Raw genomic sequence first — 16918 nt, forward strand, 5'->3', positions numbered from 1 at the left:
TGCTTGGTCATGTTCTATGAACATTGAAAACCGCAACCAAGTATTGTCTAGCCTATACAAATATTTCCTAGTGAACTAAACATTTTATTAATCTGCCTGTCTAAATTTGTTTATACCTTTGTAGTTTTACCCATTAATGTTTAAGGTGGAGATCATAAGATTATTATTGTTAAACATTTGAGAATAACTCATAATTCTATATTAACCTATCATAATATATACACGTGTATATGAAAAGTAAAAGCATATGCAAAAACGGTATTATCATAATATTTCTGTTAACGGATTTTTTTTTATATTTTATTACTTTTATTTACATATAATATACTACTCTATTTACGAATTCATATTCAACATATTTAAAACGAGACCATCAATGTATTTAGGTCACGATGATAAATGTGTTTGTAAAAAAAATTAAACTGTTTAGATCTGATTAAAAAACATATCTGGAGTTTACAAATGAAAACTTGCATAGAAATTTAGAACTAAACATGCTTAACAGACGCTTTATACTCACGGGAATATAAATAAAGGATCCGATTGTCATTCATTGACTCATGGTTTCATTCTCGTATATAACAACAGTTCAATTTAGCAAGCATGTGACACTAACTTATATTTACATAAGCTGTCTAAAGCGAACAGTATTGTCAAATGTTATTACTTTTAGCAATGACGTTTTTGAAAAAAAATAATAGGAGTTTGCTACAAAAGCAAGCAAAGCAATGCTATATATAGGGATTTCATCATGGGCTATTGATGGTGATGCAATGCAAATGAATAAAAAAAAGATTGATCGAAATTTGCAAACTGAAAGATCTGTTCATTCACTATTCCAATGCCAAAGATATACATATGCCGAATTCATTATCACCAAACAAGTGAAACCAAAATCAAATTGACGATTAAATTCATAATGATAGATAGTGACATTATCTTAGAGATATCTTTTCAAAAAGACTATGGAAGTTACTACTATCTGATTTCTGATTTAAATTCGAAACTCAAAAATGTCATTTTGGGTCATCAATGCTTTTCAACTTTACTGTATTTGGCCTTTGAAAATTTCTAGTCAACGTTACTTATATATCCTTTTACACGAAACGATGGTCTATCATAAAAATGTGTTATACTGGTATTTATGATGAGTTATTCACTTAGACTTGACTACATCATTTTCTATCTTCAGTTTTGTTTATTATGTTCATTTTGAATGTTCAGTATGTCTACAGTATAATATTTTTCCTTGCTTCAGTCCGATATTTTGCTGTTCTCTGTAGTTTGATGACTTCGCTCATATATTTTCGTAATGAAAGGACAAGCTGGGAACAAACGTTTATGTTCCTCTATTGGTACATCGGAATCGTTCCACTGCCATATTATTCCAGCACAAAAGAAACATTGCACGGTATCATCCTTTCCTAAGTGAAAAATAAATAATAAATTCGTAATCAAAACAATCATTTGTTGCGTTTACTATACTGATATACGAAAAAACGTCGTTAACTCGCATCATAATTTTCGAAAACTTAATGTGAAGTTTTCTTAATTCATCGCTACGCTAAATTTAAAACGAGCCAAATGTTATCAGATTTTATGAGTAGGATTGTTAAAAAGAAAAGGACACAATGTTACCGATTCACACTGTTTTGGATATCGTACTTCGATTGTTTTTACATGACTTTAATTGTTTACAATTTTTGTAATTGTTCTCTTTACAAATCAGTTTTTTTTTTTTAACATTTATATAAAATTATATCATTTACTCTATCAAATGACCAAATATTCTAATTTTCTAGTAGAAGGGAACCTCCACGTATACTTTATAATCGGAGATGGTTATACTATTTCATCCTGATAGTGGTACTTCCAATTGCCAACGAAAGAGAGAAAACACTTATTGTGAATAGTAGAATTAACAATCGCCTTTTCCGCATTAAAACTATCGAAATATAAGAGAAAAAACATATAATCTCCCTTTATAAAGTGAATTAGGTAACTTAAAATGACTTACAAAGTGACCTGTATTGTTCATACACAATAACAATGCATTTGTTTCTTGCTTCATGCAATGCAACTAATATTTGTATTGTAACTAGACAGCGATTTTTCAATCTTTATCTAGATTAATTGATAAGGTAGTTTTTGTGACGATATAATAGATTCGAAGGGCGTATAAAAACCTACCACAATAGAAAGAATATCCCACTGTAATGTGATTTGTAAAATGCATACAAATCCTGCAAAATTTACTTATTTTCAATTGTTTTACGGTATATAAGTCAGATTATACATATTTTTAGCTTTTTTGTATCGCATAACACATCTTGGGTGTCAGGAGAGCCACAAAAAGACCTCCCTACGATCGGTATGTCTTCCATTTGATCAATCTCGACTTTCCTCGGTGTGTTCTGAGACAAGAAACCCTTACAAAATGCATTCGTCAACTGATTTTTATAGTTTGTTCTTTTGTTGTACTGTTACACCACTTTCCAAGGTTATGGGAGGGTTGGCGCCTTCAAACAAGTTCAACCCTGTCACATTCTGTATGTGCCTGTCCCAAGTCAAGAACCTGTTATTCATTGGTTGTCGTTTTTGCTGTGTTACATATTTGTTTTTCGTTCATTTTTTTGTACATAAATTAGGCCGCTACTTTTTTCTCGTTGAAATTGTTTTACATTTGTCATTTCGGGGCATTTTACAGATGACTACGAGGTATGGGAATAGCTCATTTTTTCAAAGCCGTACGGTGACCTATATGGTTGTTAATGTCTGTGTCATTTGATCTATTATGGAGAGTTGTCTCATTGGCAATCATGCAACATCTTCTTTTTATATTATCTGTAGCATTACTTTAACGTAATTTCGTGGCTACTACTTTACAATAAAAGGAAGTTTTGGAAAATTATTTAAAGATTGCATTCGATTGTAGGTACAATATTGTTCGTTAATGTACGTAGACTATTTTTCCATGTTGTTTATAATGTACAATTGGATGGAAAATTGAATCAAATGAACAATATTTATCAAGTATACAACCTGTTTAGGCTTTAAATGTATTACCATGTGTTGAGAGTGTTAAACTCCCTGCAAATGGTTTTATATGTGGGTTTCATCAAGGACATAATTCATCTATCCTTGTTGACTAATTTTTCATATTCAATTTTAGTTTACTCTTGTTCTAAACATGTGTGAAAATGTGCCACTGAATAATTTAGTAAGATCTAAAGATCTATCGGTTTGCAATACTTTTTAGAGTGTTTTATAATAAAGCAAATGAATTTTAGATAACGGTTCAACCTCTTTTGTTAGTGTTAAATAATTCAAGAATGGTATATGCATTTTTTAATAGAAAAGAAAGAAAGAATGATATACATATATTGTACTATCAGCACACAGAAAAGTGCATATCATAGTAATTTATCGAATTTGCCTTAAACAGTCAAATTAAGTAAAACATATTCTGAAATATTATATGCAAGGTTCGTAGAACTGTATCATTTAACCTTTTTGATTCGAGCGTCACTGATGAGTCTTTTGAAGACGAAACGCGCGTCGGGCGCTAATACAAACTTTCATTCCTAGTATATATGATGAGTTTGTTCACTTTTCATGAATTCTCCAATAGCTTTATATTTAGCAGGTTTAAAAGGAAGACTGACTTGTGACTTCATACAAGAGAGTCCAATTTCAACATTGCTATACTATGTCATTTAATGCATTACAAGAACATAATTTATTTTGTAAAAAACTCAGAAATAAACATTCTGGTACCAGTTAATAACAGGATACACATGCAAAGAGTCCAATTAGATAACATTGCAATAAAACAACAAACAAAAATCTTTTTATAACCCTCTCAAAAATTTTTATTTGAATCATATTCATAATCTTTTAAATTTCATTTGAATCATATTCATAATCTTTGAAGTTTTATTTGAATCATATTCATAATCTTTGAAATTTTATTTAAATAATATTTATTTTTTTTACATCATTTTAAACACGTTTTTAAATTCTAAACTAAAAAAAACTATATTACCTGAATAGAAAAAACCAGCATTAGCCAAATCTTCAGGTGTTTGTTTTACAATACTTGTCCAACCTTTGAATGATTTCAATCTTTTTCCCATGCTTTTATATGTAGAATAGCGTGGAAGCTTTTGTTGAAGGTTAGAACTAACAACCTTTTGAGCAGTGATCTGTTCGGTATTGCTGTATTGTGCTGCATCATAAGTAATGGCTATGGATGGTGATGTAATGAAAATGAAAAAAAGATTGATCGAAATTTGCATAATAAATGATCTGTTATTTCACTATTATAATGTAAAAATATATATAATAACATTAAAATCACTAAAAAAGTGACACCAAAATCAAATTGACGATTAAATGCATAATGGTAGATAGTGACATTATCTCAGAGATATATTTTCAAAAATTTGGGCGGACTATGGAAGTTACTACTATCTGATTTCTGGTAAAATGAAGTCGAAACTCCCAAAAGTCATTTTGGGTTCTCATTGATTTTCAACTTTACTTTTTTTGGCCTTTGAAAATTTCTAGTCGAACGTTACTTATTAGTCTTGTGTACACGAAACGCTTGTCTGGCATACAAATGTTTTATCCTGGAATAAATGATGAGTTAATTCACTTAGGCTGACATCCTTTATTTTCTTTCTTCCGTTTTGTTTGTAATATTCAGTATCTCTACAGTATATGATTTTCCCTTGCTTTAGTCCGATATTTTGCTGTTCTCTATAGTTTGATGACTTCACTCACCAATTTTCGTAATGAAAGGACAAGCTGGATAAATACGTTTATGTTCCTTTAATGGTACATCGGAATCGTTCCACTCACTCAGTATTCCAGCACAAAAGAAACATTGCACTATATCTCGCTTTCCTAGGAGAAAAAATAAATAATAAATTCGTAGTCAAAGCATAAGTAAATATCAATAGTATTGTACGTAAACAACATCTACGGACTAAAGAGAAAAATAAATTTGATTCTTATGAGGCTCTGCAAATCTACCAAAAAGGTATATAATTTTATCTAGACTTTCGTTAATTGGTATACAAACTACAAACTTACATTTGTTTGTAGCTAAGGTACAATGTCACACTTTGACCGTTGCAACATTATGTGATGTCATGAAGAAGATTTTAAGAACCTTTTCTGCTAGATCAGAACCGATCATATTCATCTCTAAAAACACACTGGCTGCAAAATAGACTCACACATCTCTCAGTCTATAAATGACAATAATAACTTTAATTATAAATTGTGTGAGCCCGGACGCGACTTTCCCGATATACCCTCACCAGGAACGCTCTAACGTTAACATTTGAAAGCCAGGGATGTAAACATACGTACATATACTAGGAACAAAAATACAAAAAGGGATATGAAAAGAAAAGTCAAATTTATCTAAGGTTGCTTTTGCTTGAGAGAGCTGGAACCTTAGTTTGATAAACATTTTTTTTTATCGACGATGAATTTGGAGAGGGCTGAAGTATTCCTTATATACCTATATGGAATTAATTTCCTTATGAACGATATGGTTTCTTTTGAAGAAAAAACTCGGACGATACAAAGTTGTATTGAACTTTGCTTCAAAACATAAATAGTGATCCGTGCAAGGTAATTATTTTCCTTTATTAAAATACAAACAACAGTTAACTAAAACATGTAATTCATTTTACAGTAATCGCGTGTTCTTTGCACATGTAGCAAATGGCGGTTTACTTATCAATTTGCCATCTTAAATAGGTTTAAGGAAGAAACAATTATTTCTTCCGTTTACTAGACTGATATACGAAAAAACGTCGTTAACTTGCATTCAACTTTCTAAAAAATAATGCGAAGTTTTCTTAATTTATCGCTGCGCTAAATTTAAAACAAGCCAAAGGTTATCACATTTTGTGAGTAGGATTGTTAAAATACAAAAGGACACAATCTTATCGATTCAAACTGTTTTGGATATCGTACTTCGATGTTTTTCGTGCTACAAACTTTAATTATGTACATTTTTTGTTATTGTTCTCTTTTTTTTTTTTTTTTTTTTTTTACATTTTTATAAAATTATATCATTTACTCTATCAGATGACCAAATATTCTAATTTCCTAGAAGATAAAATTCACGTACTTTATAATGGGAGATGGTTATAATATTTCATCCTGAAAGTGCTACTTCCAAATAAAAGAGAGAAAACACTTATTTTGAATAGTAGAATAAATAATCGTCTTTTTCGCAGTAAAACTATCAAGAAATAAGAGAAAAAACATATTATTGTATTTTTCATACACCATAAAAATTCATTTGTGTCTTGCTTCATGCAATGTAACTAATATTTGTATTGTAAATGGACAGCGATAATTTCAATCTATATCTAGATTAATTTATGAGGTAGTTTTTATCACGATATACTAGTAATTGATCCGAAGGGCGTATAAAAACCTACCACTTAGAAATAAAAAGAATATCCCACTGTAATGTCGTTTGTAAAATAGGATACAAATCCTGCAAAATTTACTTATTTTAAATTGTTTTTACGGTATTGTTTATACATATATTGTGGTTTTTCGTATCTTATAACACACATTGGGTGTCAGGAAAGCCCTCACAAAGACCTCCCTACGACCAGTATGTCTTTCGTTTGTTCAATCCTGACACTTCTCGGTGTGTTCTGAGAAAAGAAAAACCTTAAAATATGCATTTGTCAACTGTTTTTTTTAAAGTTTGTTGTTTTGTTGTACTGTTACACCACGTTATGGAAGGATGTCTGTCCAAAGTCAGGAACCTGTAATTCATGAATTGTCATTTTTTTTCTGTTTTGCTGTTTTTCGTTCATTACACTACAGACTGCCAAGAGTCTGAAAAGACCATATTTTGTGCTCGTCCAGTAAAATCGAGCACAGATTTTACTCGACTAGTCTCGACATTATCTCGACAGTACTTAACTGTACTTGACTGTACTCGACTTTGGTCTCGACTTTACTTATTAAGTCTAATTCAGCATTTCATGATCTTGGTGTAGTCTGAAATAGTCTCGACCAAGGCTCGACCAGTCACGACCTGTCTCGACTAGTCTCGACCTGTCTTGGCAAGTGTCGAACAGTCTCGAACAGTCTCGATCAGTCTTGACCTGTCTCGACCTGTCTCAACTATTCTTGATCTTCTTACTGAATCCCAGGTCGTAATGCAGTTTGGTATATTTCTGTCAAATTTAAGGATTAAATTAGTCTAGGTCAAAAAAGCTAGAATTTGCAGTTCGAACGTAATTCAGATAGTTCACATTAAATTTTTTTATAACTTTTTCAAATCAACTTGGATTTTTATAAAACTATACAGCTATCTCAGTTATATATTGAACTTACTGAATCCCAGGTCGTTATGTAGTTTGGTGTATTGCTGTCAAATTTAAGAATTAAATTAATCTAGGTAAAAAAAAAGCTTGAATTTGCAGTTCGGACTTAATTCAGATATTACACTTTAATCTTTTTAAATCTTTTTCAAATCAACTTGGATTTCCTATACAGCTATCTCAGTTATATATTGATCTTACTGAATCCCAGGTCGTTATGCAGTTTGGTGTATTTCTGTCAAATTTAAGGATTGAATTAGTCTAGGTCAAAAAAGCTAGAATTTGTAGTTCGAACGTAATTCAGATAGTTCACATTAATTTTTTTTATAACTTTTTCAAATCAACTTGGATTTTTATAAAACTATACAGCTATCTCAGTTATATATTGATCTTACTATTAGATAATGGTTCAACATCTTTTGTTAGTGTTACATAATTCAAAATATATCCAATTTTAAATAGAAAAGAAAGTCAGAATGATACACATATATTGTACTATCAGCACACAGAAAAGTGCATATCATAGTAATTTTTCGAATTGGCCTTGAACAGTCAGATTAAGTAAAATATATTCTTAAATACAGGTATTATATGCAAGATTCGTAGAACTGTATCGTTTAAATTTTTTTGATTCGAGCGTCACTGATGAGTCGTTTGTAGACGAAACGCGTGTCTGGCGCCAATACAAAATTTCAGTTATATATTGATCTTACTGAATCCCAGGTCGTTATGTAGTTTGGTGTTTTGCTGTCAAATTTGAGGATTGATGCAACTGTCGTACAAGTGAGAGGTTTAGCGCTTTAAAACCAGGTTTAATGCACCATTTTCTACATTTGAAAATGCCTGTACAAAGTCAGGAATATGACAGTTGTTTGATAAGTTTTATCAATTGATTTTGCCAATTGTTAGGGACTTTCCGTTTTGAATTTTCCTCGGACTTCAGTATTTTTGTGATTTTCTTTTTTTTTCAATCCTGGTATCTATGATGAATTTATTCACTTTTCACGATTTCTTTCCAAAGCTTTATATTTAGCAAAAGGAAGACTGATTTGTGACTTCATACAAGAAAGTCCAATTTCAACATTGCTATACTATGTCAATTAATGCATTACAAGAACATAATTTATTTTGCAGAAAACTCAGAAGTAAACATTCTGGTACCAGTTAAAACAAATGTAACAAGGATACACATGCAAAGAGTCAAATTAGATAAAATTGCATAAAACCAAAAACAAAAATCTTTTATAACCCTCTCACAATCCTTGAAATTTTATTTAAATCATATTCACTGTCTTTGAAATTTTTTATATTATTTTAAATATGTATTTACTTATGAAATTTTTGAACAATGTTTTTAAATTATATTACCTGAATAGAAAAATCCAGCCATAGCCAAATCTTCAGGTGTTTGCTTTATAGTACTTGTCCAACTTTTGAATGATTTCAATCTTTTTTCCATGCTTTCATATTGAGAATACCGCGGAAGCTTTTGTTGAAGGTCAGTACTTACAACCACTTGGGCAGTGATCTGTTCGGTATTGCTGTTTTTTGCTGCACCTTGAGTATTGCATCTCGCATCAAGTGAATCCCCCTAAAACACGTATAAAATATTATAAATAAGATTTACATTTAGTTTTACAATATTATGTGGTTATCATAGGTTTTCAAGCTCTAGATTGGAACCCAAAAGAATACAAATATTACTGAAAGCCAAGTGTAATACTCCCAAAAATATTTCTCACCGTTGACGATTTCAAATCTTAATCATAAACGCCATTTTTTGCTATTTTAAGTAGCGTATATACCTGACTATATCAGAATATGGGTATTAAATCAGATTTTAACAGGAAGATAATATCAAAAAACCGACACAGATAAAAATTGTAAACATAGTCAAAGTGTTCAGGCTTTAATTAAATCTGTATTTGGGTAAGATGATGAAGGCAAACGATCTGTATTGCGTCCTATACTTTTAGAGGCAAATAATATTTAACAACTATTTAATAGTACTGGGTAAACACGTTAATTATGAGCTATGAAAGTCAATTAGTTCGGGCATTTTTCTGAGTAAGTTTTAAAAATTTCAAACAAATATTCTGTGAGTAAGCATTCGTTAGCTGTCACTATCCCATAGATTAACAACTTTTGGTTATAATTTAGAAACTTGGTTGAAGGTGGAGAGCGTATACTGTGTTAATGAATTATATTGATGTGTCATTTGTATGTAAGAGTGACATTCCTTTGTACTATGTTCCAATTCGAAAAAGTCAATTGAACCTGTGCGTGTATTATCTCCCTTGAACAGGTTCATAATTTTATAGTAACGTATAGTTATTTGATTTAGAATAATTACAAAATTTATCAATTCAATAGATTTCAGTTAAACTTTCTGTTTTTGGTTTATTAAAGGCATTCATGTATAAATATGATTTTATTAATTTGTTTTGAAATGTTTAAAATTTTTATATATAAATATAAAGAACCTTTCATATATTTCTAAATACTATTCAGATACGTTTTCAATAAACAAACCGACCATGCACGATAATTGTTCTTACCCACCTTCAATTACAAATTACTTAGTTTAGTAACACAAACACACATAAGATACACATAAGCACAAACACAAAAACAGAGCACCATCACCACCACTTTATTCAAGAAACTTCAAACTTAGGTCAAATACTTTAGTGAGAAATTATGATTGAAACCTGTAAAAAGCATTTAAACTTTTATGAAAAAGACTATATATGAAAATTATCTCCCCATAATGTTCAAATGATGGGAAAATTAACCAGAGTTATTTTACATAAATCAAAAAGAGGGGCTAGCAAACAATTTTTAATTTGAGCTTAATTAACGTTAAAGCAATGAAATTTGGTGACAATAGATAAACATGCTATCTTAAGCTCACGGAGTTATATATTTAGTGCAAGACATAATTCGGCGAATCTAAATACTACACGTGCAAGCCTTTTATTAAAAACAATAATCGTGTATATCCCTTACACAGTACTTTATGTTCATTAAATGACTCGCATGCACTTCTAAATATGTGTTGCTATATATTAACAACTCTTTCCAGTCACGTGGTGCATCAATTTTGATAGATAGAATGTCTACAAAAGTAACATTTAGGTTATATTTCGGATTAAAGGCATCATAAGACAAATAATTCCCCTTGTCGTCTACAATTTCCTTGGTGAACCTTATGTATTTTATGTATCAATTTCTATAAAAAAATACTCGTGCATCAACTTTGATAAAAGATTTGAACCAAATAAATTCTTCCCTCACATGAAATACATGTAACTTGTAAAAAATCCCTTTGACATTTTTCAGAGTTAGTTTAAACCTTTTTCAGAGCAGATAAGACATCTTTAAATAATCAAAATGTGCGTTTAAAGCATAAATAAAGGCAACAGTAGTATACCGCAATTCGAAAGTGATAAATTGATTGAGATAAAACAAATCCGGGTTACAAATTAAAACCGAGGGAAACACATCAACTATAAGAGCAAAACAACGAAACAACAGAAAAACTAAAGAGCAACAAAAAACCAAACGACAATGTAACACACACAGAAACGAACTATAAGATAACAACTGATATTTTCCTGACTTGGTACAGGAAATTTTAGGAATTTTAGGAAAACATGGTGGGTTGAACCTGGTTTTGTGGCTAGATAAACCTTTAATGGCAATGTTAAATATAACACTAAAAGGGCAACATTACATGACAGAACTACAAAACAAATAAATGCAAGAACATTCAGGACAGAGAAATACACAAATAAACAATACAATAATACATTTCGATAAGCTAATAGTTATCAAAGTTATCAGGCTTATCATTTAATACGCCAGACGCGCGTTTCATCTACATAAGACTCATCAGTGACGCTCAAATCAAAATAGCCAGAAAGCCAAATAAGTATAAAGTTAAAGAGCATTGATGACGCAAAATTCCAAAAAGTTTTGCCAAATACGGCTAAGGTTATCTATGCCCGGGATAAGAAAATCCTTAGTATTTAGAACAATTTATACTTTTGCAAACAGTAAATTTATAATAAAAAAAAAATGACCATATAATTGATATTCATGTCAACACCGAAACGCTGACTAACAACAGAATAAAAACGAACACGTAAAACAACCTCGGGCAGCACATAAAAACAGCAAAACATTACAACGAATTGTCTTTCACACGACTAGATTGACGCTACAAAATGACGTCACCAGTAAATTTCTAAAAATTTGATATCCAAAATGTAGTTCAAGATTAGGTTTGAAATTATAGTATAAGATGTATTGTATAACAATTACAAGACTATTAATCTATAACTGTGTTAGTAATTAACTGATTTAATGTATTATCTAGCTATGTCGGTAATATTTTTGAATCAAACTATAAAACAAATAAATCGTGTACGTTTAGTTGCTTTAAACTAAAATTTTAGAAAAGAGGGGCAAAAGATACCAGAGGAACAGTCAAACTCATAAATCGAAAATAAACTGACAACGCCATGGCTTAAAATGAAAAAGACAAACAGACAAATAATAGTACACAAGAAACAACATAGAAAACTAAAGACTGAGCAACACGAACCCCACCAAAAACTGGGGGTGAACTCAGGTGCTACGGAAGGGTAAGCAGATCCTGCTCCACATGTTACAAATAATCTGGGTGATTAATTATCTGTACTTTTACATACGAATAGAAAAAAATAATAAACAAAATTAGAATTACAACTACAAACGATAAGACATTTAACAGTGTCCGATCAGAATTACAAATACAACATCATAACCAAATACATGAATGTTGGATAAACAAATACCGTGACATTTGGAGTCATGTTCAAACAGAAATAGTTTCAACTACCTTATACGAAGGAATAACATATGTAATTCAAAATTTTGATATTTCATACCATCATCGCTAGGAAACAACTTAAGATTTTACGTTAAGAGTACCACCAAGCCAAAAAATTGATAATATCACATTGTATTGTAGTTAATAAGATCTTGGAGCCTGTAATTCAGTGCATGGTTGTCGTTTGTTGTTGTGTTATATATTTGTTTTTAGTTCATTATTTTGTACAAAATCATGCCGTTAGTTTTCTCATTTGAATTATGTTACTTTTGTCATTTCAGGGATTATAGCTGACTATGTGCTATAATTTTGCTCATTATTGAAACCACGACCTAAAAATGTTAATCTGTGTGGCATTTGATCTCTTGTAAATAGTTGTCTCAAAGGCAATCATAGACAGCTGAATTTAATAGAGTCTCAGAGACTTTAATGATTATATAATACCACTGTACACCTAGCCCGTTTTTATCAAACATATTACGGGGTCATAAAATTCTCAAATCATATTCTGTTGTCATTGCTTTATATGGAAGCGGGCATAATTTGCAAATCGCTTTAGCTTTTCAAAAGTATTTAAATGATATCTGGTTCAAAACAAAACTTTGCCATTTTAAAATCGTAATAAAATATACGATTTTAAGGCTCACATGAGTATGTACTATTACCCGATACCTAAAATCAAAATTATACTTAAGCACCGACTCTTCATCGATCTTAATCTATGGTTTGGCCAGTTTTAGTCATGTCTTCGTTAAATTTCTGCTTAAATTAGTTTTTCCTCGTAATTTTCAGCAGAAGAAATCTTTTATCTCATCGTCTTTGAAGAAATTTTGAATCAAACATTTAAATTTTACGACCCCCTTTTTTTAAAATAAATAGTCGTTGCCCTATTTTTGTGTGAGGGAATTGGTATTTTAGTTGTCAGAGGATAAAAAGAAATTTATTTTAAAAATATAAGAGACAAATAACAGTTGTTTTTTTTTTACTATTTTAAAAAAGAAATATAAATTAATGATCGGGCCCCTCAGTGTTAAACGTAGTTTCTGAATTTTCAATTCACACTTTTTTTTCAATCTATTCCGGGAGTTATTTCCTTTATATCTTGCACTGAAGCATTTTCCACCCGATTCCCCCTTTTTATAATACACATAGAAAAAACTTTAATTGAGTTCATTTGTGTGGTTTGAAACACACAAGCACGTGGCAATAATTTGTTATACTATATTGTGAGTGTATATGAAGACCCCAAATAAGTTGAGGGTTCATACATTTACATTTTATGGTACTTGTACATGTATATCTCAAATTGTTCGATCCGCTCTGTATGTAACAACGTATTTGATCTTTACGAAAATAATCTCTCCTGTATTACGGAAAAAATATTATACAGGGGTTTTTGATATCACAAACGTGTCAAATGACGAAAAAATATAGTCAAGACACAATGTGTGTAAAGTGAGAATTGGAATGGGGTTCCAGTAGGTTTGCACTACTAGGTTTTCACTTGACGGTCAACTTGCAAGACTTAGTGAATTATTATCTAAATATAAAAGAAATTGAAAATATAATTAAAATTTGGTCTAAACATGCTAAAGAAACACTTACTCCAGTAGGAAAGATAACAGTTATCAAGACACTATTTATTTCAAAATTAAATCTGTTTTTTAACATTACAAGCACCATACTATACTACTCTTAAACAACTTATTCGTACAACTTATTCATTAATTTGGGAAACAAGCCTGACAAGATTAAAAGAGAACTATTATGTCTGGATCATAAATTGGGGGGGGGGGGGGGGCTGAAAATGCTAGATATTAAAAATATATTACAGGGCTAAAACTAACGTGGTTCAACGGTTGTTAAAATACAATACAAAACTCATAAAGCTAGTAGAAAGCACAGAAAATATTAATATTGAAAACTTGTAATTTTAGGGCCTTCAAACAAATGTAAAAACCATTTTTTTTAAAGGGGTTTTTAAAGCATGGACAGAAATGCAAAATAAACTTATACCAAAAAATGAAAATATTTTTAACAGACTCACTTGTAAATAATGATAATATTGAAATAGAAAACACATTTGTTTTCTATAAAGACTGGGCTGGTAAAGGTATTTTGTTGATAAATGATCTGTTGAATAATAAGGGTAAATTAATGTCTTTTGAGCAATGCCAAAATATTTATGAAATTAAATCTAACTTTCTTGTTTATAATGGGGTTATATCGTCAATAAAACCATATCAAAACTCTCTCAAACAAAATATCTCTCTAGACAGTCTTTATAGGATTCATGGACCAATTCTTCCAAATAATGTAAGAACACATTTTTTTATCGAATAAAGGCTCAAAAGATATGTATAATGTTTTAATAGAAAAAAAAAAATAATATAAGGCTTAACTGTGAAGATAAATGGTCTCTAGGATTAAATGAATTTGGATTGGAAAAAAATGCATATTATGTCTTTTTACACCACAAACAGCTCAAAACTGGGTTGGTTATAATACAGAATAGTACACAGAATCCAGAATCATAGGCACAAATCAATTTTTATTCAAAATCAAGAAAAAACAAACAGATAAATGTACTTTCTTTAATGAAGCTATTGAAGATATTGATCACATATTTTGAACATGCTATAAAATATCAGATTTATGGATTAAACTCAGTGATTGCATTTATAACCAAACACAAATAATAATTCAATTTAATATGGATATGATTTTATTTGGTAATGTAGGCAGCAAAAGAAATAATAAGACAAACAACTGAATAATGCTCCTTACAAAATGGTCGTCAAGTTGGTTACTTATTCCTTATTCCTTATTCGTTCCTTATTCCTTATTCCTTATTCGTTACCTATTCGATCCTTATTCCTGATTCCTTATTCGTTACCTATTCGATCCTTACTCCTTATTCCTTATTCGTTACTTATTCGTTACTCCTTATTTGTTACCTATTCGATACTTATTCCTTATTCCTTATTCGTTACTTATTCGATTTTTAACATGTTTTCCCCTTTTGATGCATTATTTTCATATCTCTGGTAATAACTCTTGGTTTGTTTTAGGTGAAATTACCCTTTTAAAAACGTATGTATTCGGTTTTGTGCTTGACTGATACCCTGTTACTTTATGTTCGATTTTAATGCGTTGTACCTTTTAACAGCTTAATTTTCGTGTCTCTGTTCTTGGTTCGAAGAGGCAAAAAAAAACTATTAGCGCGTGTGCACCGTTTCAGCGCTTGACTGATACACTGTTACTTATTCATTCCTTTGTCGCTTATAATACGTTTGTAATACGTTGCACCTTTAAATAAAATCTTTTCAATTGTTTTCTTATCTCTGGTATTAGCTATGGGTTCTTAAACGTGCAAAAAACCCTATAAGCGTTATACGTTGCACCTTTTAAAAATTGATTTTATTCTTGTCTCTGGTTTTAGCTATGGTTTCTTAGAAGTGCAATAACCCTATTAACGTGTATGTACCGTTTCAGCGCTCGACTGATACCCTGTTACTTATTCGTCCCTTATTCGCGTATAATACGTGTGTTATACGTTGCACCTTTTAAGAAAATATACAGTTTTTTTTGGTCTCCGGTGTTAGTTATCATGGCTTCTTAGAGGTGAATTAACCCTATTAGTGCGTATGTACCCATTTCAGCGCTCGACAGATACCCTGTCACTTGTTGTTGTTCCTTATTCGCTTATAATACGTGTGATATACGTTGCATCTTTTAAAACAAATATATATTTTTTTTGTCTCTCTGGTGTTAGCTATCATGGTTTCTTAGAGGTCGAATAAACATTTTAGCGCTCGACTGAAACTCTGTTACTTATTCGTTCCTTATTCGCTCAAAATATGTGTGTTATGCGTTGCACCTTTTAAAAAAAATCTTTTCAATTGTTTTCTAGTCTCTGGTATTAGCTATGGGTTCTTAAACGAGCAATAAACATATAAGCGTTATAACTTGCACCTTTAAAAAAAAAAAAATCGATTTTTTTCTTGTCTCTGGTGTTAGCTATGGGTTCTTAGAGGTGCAATAACCCTATTAGCGCGTAAGTACCCGTTTGAGCGCTTGACTGATATCCTGTTACTTTTTGTTGTTCCTTATTTGCCTATAAAACGTGTGATATACGTTGCACCTTTTAAAACAAATATATATATTTTTTGTCTCTGGTGTTAGCAATCACACGCCTGGTAAACCATCTAATCTCAACCAAATGGTTGAGACGGAAAAAAGTTTTCTCGCACTTCCTGTTGAGCTTTTCTGGTTCAAAATATCCAAAATAAACACAGGATAGGTCGACTTTTCGTCAATTTAATGAAAATCAATGAGAGTGTTTTGTAAAATAGGAGAATGTCATGCCTTAGATAATTGAATTAGAGTTTGTCTCGTGTATAACATAAATAACATATTTCCTGCTTTTTAATATTTAGGATTTCAGTAACAACAGGTTTAGGTATAACTTTATAGACTCTATTTTTAGTAACCTTATTTTTGTTTTTTTTCTTTTGTAGCAGCTGCTTCAATGGTTATTTTCTTTTTGTGGTCCGTATCAAATTTAGTCACTTTTATTTGAAATTTACCAAGTTTATTCAAGCTTAGTATTTTGCGCCTTATTGATTCGGATGGAGCGTAAACCAGCACACTGTTCTTAAGTGGTTTGATC

The 16918-nt window shown here is 30.8% G+C and overlaps 1 protein-coding gene across 4 annotated transcripts in view; it reads right to left on the bottom strand.

Annotated features, from left to right (window-relative positions):
- Positions 1-901: 901 nt before the first annotated feature.
- The window catches only part of LOC127710457 (uncharacterized), a 97367-nt gene continuing 81350 nt past the window's right edge, over positions 902-16918 (bottom strand). For 3 of the 4 annotated variants that reach the window (XM_052216309.1, XM_052216310.1, XM_052216308.1), the window contains 4 exons: positions 8739-8961; positions 4786-4908; positions 4046-4246; positions 902-1424 (listed from right to left, as the gene is read on the bottom strand). In XM_052216309.1, the coding sequence (XP_052072269.1) occupies positions 1255-1424; positions 4046-4246; positions 4786-4908; positions 8739-8961 (717 nt within the window). In that variant the 3' untranslated portion in view covers positions 902-1254. The other variant, XM_052216312.1, reaches the window with a different exon arrangement.

The sequence above is a fragment of the Mytilus californianus genome, unplaced genomic scaffold, assembly GCF_021869535.1.
Source record: "Mytilus californianus isolate M0D057914Y unplaced genomic scaffold, xbMytCali1.0.p SCAF_8, whole genome shotgun sequence".
NCBI lineage: Eukaryota > Metazoa > Mollusca > Bivalvia > Mytilida > Mytilidae > Mytilus > Mytilus californianus.